Source organism: Rhodamnia argentea, chromosome 3 (genome assembly GCF_020921035.1).
Source record: "Rhodamnia argentea isolate NSW1041297 chromosome 3, ASM2092103v1, whole genome shotgun sequence".
In the NCBI taxonomy this organism is placed as follows: Eukaryota; Viridiplantae; Streptophyta; class Magnoliopsida; order Myrtales; family Myrtaceae; genus Rhodamnia; species Rhodamnia argentea.
In genome coordinates this window covers 11,687,656-11,696,876 of record NC_063152.1, presented here as the reverse complement: position 1 = coordinate 11,696,876, position 9,221 = coordinate 11,687,656, and the positions used below count along the sequence as shown (strand labels likewise).

Here is a 9,221-nt window from a genome sequence, read left to right as displayed (position 1 = left end):
CAAATAATATTTCCAAACTAACTCAATGCCCTATTAATATATGAAAGTATTTAGTTTACAATTCTATTGAATATCCACATTACTGCTTTTACGTTTTGTCCGACTTATTTGTCGAAATATTTCGATATTATATGGTTTAAAGTATTTTATAAAATTTAGTTACAATGAAACGCAGATCTTATATTGCAATCAAGAAAGAAAGATCATTTGACCAAAAAAAAAAAAGATCAATTTTAATATTGTCAAAAAATTTTATGAATGAGCATATTCTATTGTAGTTCTAAATTTTAAGTAACTTTACCCTCGAACTAGTTATCAAGAAAAGCCTAACTCCGAAAAAATATAAAAATAAAATAAAATAAACCTCAGTTTCAAAGGACTTGGAGTCCTAGTTCGAGTCAACTTCCAGCATAGTCAAACTGGGGTTGTTAATTGAATCTGATCTGATAAGTTAAGGAAACAAACCTTTTTTTCCTCCTTCAAATCACTCTCCATCTCTCTCCAATCTCCTGCTCAAAGCAAGAACTTCGTTTCCGAAGGCCCTGCACTTTCCAGGAGGAGGATCAGGTTTCTCTCAGCTTTCTCACATAATGTTTCCTTAATTCCAAAACTGGGTTCCATGTTGTTGCTTTGCTTAGCGACGTTCCAATTTGTTGTTTTCAGCACACGAGCTCTTTTGGGTTTTTGAGCAAATTCTCTTGCATTCTGGGTTACAGTCAGGCTTCTTGGACATTGAATGATGTCGATCACATGCTTTTCTCTTTGAGCTGGTTTTACTGGTGCGCTAAATGTCCCTTTTGCATACCAGGGATCGATTTGATATTGTTTTTTTTTATTTATAGACATAACATCAAGATAGATTGCAAAGTGCCACAGTTTTGATAAATTCATGAACTTTCTGTTTTGGGCTTTTGACTGACCTTTGCTGGTCTTCGATAGATGAAGTGATGATAGTGTGTTCATCGGCTAATATTCTTTTCTTGGCCTGTACTGTGACTGATCACTTGTGGTGTTTAGGGGAATATCGTTTCATGATCACAGAATTGTTTAAGTTTTAAATATGCTTGACACAGAGCGAAATCGCGGGAAAGTAATCGGGAAGGAAGAGCTTAAAAAATAGTTCGGTCATTGGTTTTAAGGAGATCCATGTGAAAAAGAACATTCAAGTTGTTGAATTTTTTAGCAGATCCATGCATTTATGGTTGATGGAATAGGCTCCTAGAAGTTACTGTGAGAGCTTTTCTGTGAGCGAAACAGCACTGATTTTACCGAGAGCGAGCCAAAGATCAAGCCAACTATGTATGAGCTGGTTGGGAGAACCTTGAATAAGGCATCGAGCCGACACTTTTGCAGTACCATCTTCCTCGGTGAGGTTGGGCAAGAGATGTGTGTTTTTTATTTATTTATTAAATGACTGGTGATGTCATGAGAGAGAGAGTCATTCATATTGACACTTCACATTCTCTTTGTCTTCTTCTACTCTACTTACAATTTATTTGATTAGAACTTCTCTTAATGTCGATTGTTGAAATACTTGGCATAATTTCTTGTCTCGCAGGGTAGGGCCACTGGAGAATCAGACTGGTGGACTTCTGGTGTATCTAACCAGTGCGACATGGCGATTACTAATGGCAATACTTGGCTGGCCGACATGGTTGAGGATGTAAGCGGGAAGATTGAAGAATTCTGTTTGGATGTAGAAGATTGCATCTGCACGGTGATTTTTCGCTCCTTGCAGTCCTCTTCACAAATTGGCTTTTATCAGTCCTCTCTTCTCCATTTGTTAATTTAAGTGTCACTCTTGGGTAACGTCTCTTACTTTCGCCTAGTTCCAAGCAAACTCTGCGGGAGACTATTGTTCGTCGTGATTTATCCAGATCCTTATATCTTGACCTTCCAACAGATGTAATGACATTTCTTGGCACGCTTATTCGTATGCTGTCCTGTTTAATTGTTGAAATCCTCGCATGACAGGACACGGTTAATTATGTTGAGAGCAAGCTAAAGAAGGTGCGTGCTGACGTGACAAGCTTTTGCTTGAAGTTCGTGCAAGAAGTTTTCACCCCGTCCCCGGAGCAGGCGAGTGAAGAGGTACTGTCCGATATGCCTCCTCTGGAAATTACTGACAGCTACACAACATCGGACCCCGCTGAAGGAGACTGCCTCCAAGAGGATTCTTGTAGTCTAAACAACTACTCCGATGTGGACTCCGGGAGCTTGGGCGACTCCACACAAGGTGTGCCAATCTCTCAAGCTGAAGCAACCCCGTTGAAGTTCAAGGACGGACACAAACGTGCCTCTTTAATGGAAGGACTTCGGGAGGATTTCCATGGTTTGGATACCTGCGCTTACAACACAAGTACAGTAAAGTCACTCCATTGTGTTAGTCCAGAAGAACATGTGAGCATCATTCCTGATGTCGCTCCCTCGAATGCATTTGTAGAACCGATCGGTACGTACCTCACAGATATCCTATGTGCATGTAATTGTGCTATAATGGCTAAACACAGGGAGCCTGCGTCTAGATTGCAGGTAAATGTGCACCAGTCTAGAATGTTTCATCAATGCCAAATCCACGGCTCTACGTCATGTCCGGTGTCTTTCTCTCTTTGTCCGGTTAACTAGGTCTATGGCTGCACGCATTATGCAAGATGTGATGATTTTACATGCATTTCACTTCCATAAGAAAAGCATCGGTTTCACTATCATCAGGTGATCTTCTGCATGAAGGCAGCCATTCGGTTTGCTTCATTAGGGTTACCCTTGTGTATGTTTCCTACTCAGCACCACCTGCATGGGTTATTCTATCTAATTAATGTTAGACTTAAGTTTGCTTCTGCTAATTCTTTCTACTGTCCTAAATAACCCCCTTCTGATATTTCTCTACTGGAGTTCAAATTGTTGGATCGAAAGTACAAGTAGGATATACATTAATAATGATGCATCTATGTAAATTACTATTTGTGCGGGCCCATGGCGAAGAACAAGCTAAAATCGAACAATTAGGACATTATCGGAAATCCATGAAGCTGCCTACTGGTTTTCTTGCTTTATATGATGTTTGATTATCACACATTTCTCACAGCAGGATCGGATTGCTCAGTTTCTCGAGACCACCATTGTGTCAATGAGTTGATCAAGCTTGATGAGAGCTGCATTATTGTAGATGCCGGAGAACTTTGTTCAGCTCCTAACGAAATGACTGAAGCACGAGTAATACAGGTATGTCGCCTTCGCTCTCTATGGAATAGATCTTCAATAACCTGTCTCGATGACTAGCAACATTGCGTCCTGGTCACTGTTCTTCTCCATCTTCTTGTCTTAGAACTTCATTCTGGAGAACATGGCATCCACAATGAGGAACCACGAGTTTGATGAATCTGAATGGGAGATCATATGATTGAAGATCGGTAATCATCGGAAGCGTCGAGGGTACTCAAATTTAACTATCAATAGCGCAGCATCAGCAAAATGAGAGTTTTCATGCATCCGGCAACTTGATTTTTGATTACCATCTAGGGGTATTGATAGTCTGTTCTTTTGCCAAGGCCAAGTTCTTTTCTATCAAATTTCTCCATAAGCCTATTGCTTTTTTTTTTTTGTCTCTCTATATGATCTCTTGCAGGTAGAAATTTGAGGAATACTAGCAAAAATCTGCGAGTTCCCGCACAATAAAATTAGATTTTGATATTTAGTACAATTCTTCCAATCAGCTCATATATTAATTTTCTAGGAAGAACTGTGTTCTCTAAGATGTTAATATTAGTATGTTAGATGTTTATTCGAGCATTAGAGGGGATAATTATTAAATTGGTCTAAAACCTATTATATGGATGTCAATTGAGTTTTAAACTTTTTAATTTTGTCAATTTAGTTTTAATTCTTTACCCCAAATTCCAATGAAGCTCTTCTGACCAATTGCTGCTGAAAATTGCCAAAGTGGCATCCAATCATCGGTGTCTGTCCTATGTGGTATGCTAACATGGACAACTTGTGGATCACCACCACATCAGCAATATGCAAGGCATCCATTTAGCACTGAATTGTTAGTTTTCCTTGTGCACAAATTAAGGATGAGGAGATATGCTAAAACTAAATATCATAGATACAATAGCATTTGACTGTAACACTAAAGTACATCCGTTTTATCCTTTTCTTTCATTGAATACATAGATTCAAGAGAAAATATAATTATTTACTTGTCTTTGCGTTTGATTGCGAATATTTTAGGAGACTATCGAAACGTACAGATAAAAATATACTCAAATCATACAATACGAATGTTTGTATCAATTTTGGAATATGAAATTGAAAAAGTGCAACATTATGTTAGTGCTAGGTTGAAAACCTAAATGAGCAAAAACTAAATAAATCCAACACATTATGGTCAAGATCAAGATTTTCCATTTTAATGAGTGGACGAGCAAATAGGACCGGCAATGAAAAGTGTCGTGTACGCAGGGAGAGGGGGGGGGGAGGGGGAGGATCTTGTCTCAACCTTTAATAGGTTTTTTTTCACCCCTATTATAAAGTTCTTTTACATATTAAGTTTCCGTTTGTTTTGAACATGAACTTTGCTGTAAAGCATTTTCGCAAGAAACTTATTTTCATCCTATGTTTACCTGTACTTTGCAAATAAAATGGAAGTCATTTTCGACAATTGTTACAGAAAAAAAATCAAACACACAGTTTTTTTTTTTCTAAATCTCGAGCACAAACTGATGTCTTGGACTTGGGTGTTGGGGACTCCAGCTTGAGCGCTGTGGTCTTGGGCCAAGTCTGTAGGGACTTGGGCGCTGGTGAGGGCAACCCGGGCGTGGGAGCCGGGTACTCGGGCTTGGCCGCCGTGGACCTAGGCACAGGCATTAGGATTTTGAACCCAGCTATCGAGAATAAGGGCTCAACCTCAAAGCACCGAGATCCCTGGTTTGCCTCTACGTGAGAGGATCTTGGTTGGATTCGAGTTCAAACACCGAGGTCTCATGTCCAAACACCAAGATCTAATTGTATTTTGAAAAATGATTTTTTATTTTAAAAAAATGAGTCGCTTTGTTAAATTTAAGCATAAGTTTTCCATTGACTATGAAAAACATACTTTCTTGACTCATTTTTCCCAAGCGATACAAATGACAAAAAAATAAGCATGATATTTTCTTACATTAAGTTTCCCACGAAACAATGAATCTAGGTTGTAAAGTACTCATGAAAGAAGTTAGTATTTATGTTATGAAAGAAAATATGGTAGATTTTAAGTTGTGGAAAAAGTAATTGTATTGCTGACGTGAAATGGTTTAGGAAATCGCTAACATGGATGCTGACCATTTACGTGACACGGCCGGCACTGACCAAGACATTTCGAAGTTGTCTTTTATTTTCTTTCTTTTCTTCTCTTTACATTTTTTTTGGGACTAAAATTGCCTCGGGTCACAAGCACTAGGTGAGGGCCGCATCTCCCTTGCCGACCACTAGGCAAGGACTCGCGGGCCCTCACTATGGTTAGTGAGGGCCGCAACCCCTTGCGAGGGCGTCGCGCTCAGATCCGGTGAGGGCATGACGGTCCTCGCTTGTGGCTTGGGGGGAGTTAGTTGGCGGCCCTTGCTGACCTCACTCCAAAGACAGTAAAGAGAAAGAAAACCATAAAAAAAATAAAAGAAATAAATTAAAAAAATGTTCATGTTAGCACAAGCCATGTCATATAGGACAGTCGGCATCTCCGTCAACAAATTCCGATACGAAATAGCAAAATATGAAAATGTTTAGAATTAATTTGATACAACTAAAATTTCTAAAAATCGAATTGACACAAGTACAAAAAATTGATGACTTTCCTCGAAATGGATCTTTCAGTGGAATTCGATTCCAGAAGTTCTGACCATATGTTCGAGAAGACAAGAATGAATTCCACAACCTACGGAAGGGAAACGGAAGAGATTTCGTGCATTGGACGCTTGGAAAGTAGAAAAGGGTTTCGATATTGACTAGCTTCTAGATGATGTTAACGATGTTCTGGAGTTGACTTTAACCCTTGGAATATGTAGGTCCCGCGTCTGCGTGACACGAGGAACAATTCTTGCCCATGTTGTACGTCTACCTCTCCCTGATTGGAGGAAGTTGAACTTTTCACATTAGCAGGTTGAAATAATCATGCATGTTAAATTACATGGATTTCTACGTCTGTATTATCGATGTCTACCTTTGTAACCCATCAGTTAAGAATTAGTTGGATGAACTTTCAATTTGTCAGGGTTGAAGTAAAATGCGACCCTGTAATTGATAGCATCGTGTGTTTGAAACGCGATAGGCATCTATTTTAACCGATTGTAAATATATCATCATTACTATTGATTAGTCCGTGACATATTGTGTGCTTTGGCTTATTTTAAGCTAAAAGTTACTTATTGACTTTTCTGTGGTAGTTTAAAATGCTATTAAAGTTTAGAATAATTAGAAAAAAAAAAACTATGCGCAAATCTAATTGTTAATATTTTTTTTTTGGGGTCGGAATCTAATTGTCAATATTGGAGAGTTTTTCGTAGGATAAATGTCTATTGATGCACGAAAAACTTTTGATCAATATTTAATCATTCACTTACAATTCTCGTCCTTACGCACACGGACACGATCATTTTTCTTTACGCACACATTACTTTTGCTTGCTTTTTATCAGTCTAGTCAATAAGGGTATTGAAATTGTAGAAAAGTCCACGAAGGCAAGTAGAATATAATTAGAGACATGTTCAGATCAATTCAATTGTGTTTAGCTGTAGAAGAATTTACCTAGTAAATGCTCAAGCTATCTAATACACCATGGTCACAGAAACTTCTTTTCCTAGGTGTGACCAAACCGTAATTGAAGCCAGAGAAAGATGAAGGAACCATTCACATACCTTTCTTTTCTGTTTAGCTTTTGGACAACATGCGCAACGCGCGCTCATATAAACATTGACCATGGTCATCACTAACTTTCTTTGCGGTCAAGTTGCTCCAATGAGTCCATTTCATATTCACTTCTATAAATGGATAATTACGCATATAAACCCAGAACTTTGGCTCAATATATAATATCATCCCTGAATTTTCGGTAACTATTCAATCTAGTCCCCAGACCGTATAAGGATTTCCAATGTTGTTCCTCCATTAATTCAAGTTAATGGAATTTGTTGATTTGGCTTCCAATTCAGTAAGTTTGAATGGTGGATAGAAAAACAACGTTACATGTGGATTGTTCAATTAAGATGTTTAACATAGGATACAATAATCAATATCATCAAATTAAATGGATAATCCATTTTTTTCAAAATTGAACAAGTTAAACAAATTAAATGATTATCATATTCTAGTTTGAGTTGGATATCTTACGTGGACAATCCGCATATAACGCTATTTTTTTGTCCACCGTTCAAACGTACCGGATCAGATGCCAAAACAAGAATTTTCATTAATTTGAATTAATGACCGGACAACATTAAACATTTTCATATAATTTAGGGACTAAATTGAACGTGTCCCAAAAGTTCAGGAATGGCATTACATATTCGGCAAGAATTCAGGGACCATTTATGTAATCTTCCCCTCTATAAATACACCTAATGCGTTGATCCGTTCTCCACAGCACAAACATATATCTTCATAAAAAAATGGCTTCCATACTCGCAAAAAATCTCTCCATATGCTTGATACTTGTCTTGTGTGCATGTGCATGCGCATTGGACACCGCCGCGTCTCGTGCCTACGACTTCCCGTCCGTGACTAAAAAGTTCGAGGAGTGGATGACTCGGCATGGGCGTGACTATAGAGACGACGCCGAGAAGGCGAAGCGTCTGAAGATTTTCCAGGAAAACCTGCGGCTCGTCGAGGAGTTCAACAGCGCGGCGAACCGGACTTACGAGCTCGGATTGAACAAGTACTCGGATTTAACCAACGAGGAATTTGTGGCAACATATACAGGATACAAATTGCCATCATCAACACGCAGGAATTCCTCCAAACTCCATTCATTTCAGGACCAAGGTCCGAATAGCATTCCGGACAGCGTCGATTGGGTCAAAAACGGTGCAGTCAACCCTATAAAGTACCAAGGCCAATGTGGTAAGAAATTTACTGCTAATTGTGTGGGCTTCGGCTTGAAGTTTTCCTGATCGAGTTATATCATTACACGACAGGATCTTGTTGGTCGTTCTCCGTGGTGGCGGCAGTGGAAGCGATCACGCAGATCACCTCAGGCGTGCTGCCAAACCTGTCCGAGCAGCAACTCATAGACTGCGCCACCAACGGCGGCAACCAGGGCTGCCAAGGCGGCTGGATGGACAGCGGCTTCCAGTACATCATCGACAACAAAGGCATCAGCTCCGAGTCGGACTACCCGTACGTCGGGGCCGACGGGACCTGCGACAAGCAGGCCTCGTCCGTCGCCGCGGCCAAGATATCGTCCTACACGGATGTCAACCCGAGCGAGGACGACATGCTGGCAGCCGTGGCGATGCAGCCGGTGTCGGTGGCGCTCGACGCGAGCGGGTCCGAGTTCCAGAATTACAAGGGCGGGGTCTTCGCCGGCCCGTGCGGCACCAGTTTGAACCATGCAGTGGCCGTGGTTGGGTACGGGGCGGACACGGACGGGACCAAGTTCTGGTTGATAAGGAACTCTTGGGACGTTTCGTGGGGCGAGGAAGGGTATATGAGAATTCAAAGGGATGCTGGAGTTGAAGGTGGACTTTGTGGAATTGCTTCGAAAGTTTCTTATCCCGTTGCATAAGTATTTATCTAAGAGATTATGGCTTCGAGTTCTGTCGATATGAACTAAGCTTAGTCTAAGTTGAAATATTTCGGGTCAATTACTATAGTTGATCTCGTGTATTTACTGTTTTAAATTTCAGCTAGACCCCATGCGACCTTTGCTGGGTTTCTTATGCTGAAGTTTCTTGAGTGGGTACTGTGTTTCTATGATAATGAGTAATGACAATAAAGAAGATTTGAAGACAGTCCTTAAATTTTAATTTGTTAGCAAACGCTTGATACCATGGTGGTTTGAGACCACGAACCATGTGTGTGCATGGGATACGCTTATTGGTGGGGCATACCCATAAATTGAAGGACGAGGTTCAGAATGAAGAAAGGAAAGAGGGTAAGTTAGATTGGTAAAATGCATATGCTGTTTTTCAAACTTTCACTCATTTGATTTCCCGAAAATAACTTAATCAATCGAAAATACTTTCAGTCAACGG

The 9,221-nt window shown here is 40.0% G+C and overlaps 2 protein-coding genes across 2 annotated transcripts; both read left to right on the top strand.

Annotated features, from left to right (window-relative positions):
- The first annotated feature begins 518 nt into the window (after positions 1-518).
- Positions 519-2,685, top strand: LOC125314100. Its single transcript, XM_048275557.1, has 4 exons — positions 519-567; positions 1,559-1,717; positions 1,975-2,532; positions 2,626-2,685. The coding sequence occupies exons 2-4, from the start codon at positions 1,616-1,618 to the stop codon at positions 2,683-2,685; spliced, it is 720 nt and encodes a 239-aa protein (XP_048131514.1). The 5' UTR covers positions 519-567; positions 1,559-1,615.
- Positions 2,686-7,610: 4,925 nt separating this feature from the next.
- On the top strand, positions 7,611-8,984 carry LOC115731302 (zingipain-2-like). Its single transcript, XM_030661958.2, has 2 exons — positions 7,611-8,088; positions 8,163-8,984. The coding sequence occupies exons 1-2, from the start codon at positions 7,638-7,640 to the stop codon at positions 8,750-8,752; spliced, it is 1,041 nt and encodes a 346-aa protein (XP_030517818.1). The 5' UTR covers positions 7,611-7,637; the 3' UTR covers positions 8,753-8,984.
- Positions 8,985-9,221: the final 237 nt, after the last annotated feature.

Coding starts and splice junctions, on each gene's coding strand:
- LOC115731302 (XM_030661958.2), top strand. CDS start 7,638: ATGGCTTCCATACTCGCAAAAAATCTCTCCATATGCTTGATACTTGTC. Junction 8,089..8,162: donor AAAGTACCAAGGCCAATGTG/GTAAGAAATTTA, acceptor ATTACACGACAG/GATCTTGTTGGTCGTTCTCC.
- LOC125314100 (XM_048275557.1), top strand. CDS start 1,616: ATGGCGATTACTAATGGCAATACTTGGCTGGCCGACATGGTTGAGGAT. Junction 1,718..1,974: donor TAGAAGATTGCATCTGCACG/GTGATTTTTCGC, acceptor CTCGCATGACAG/GACACGGTTAATTATGTTGA. Junction 2,533..2,625: donor AGCCTGCGTCTAGATTGCAG/GTAAATGTGCAC, acceptor CCGGTTAACTAG/GTCTATGGCTGCACGCATTA.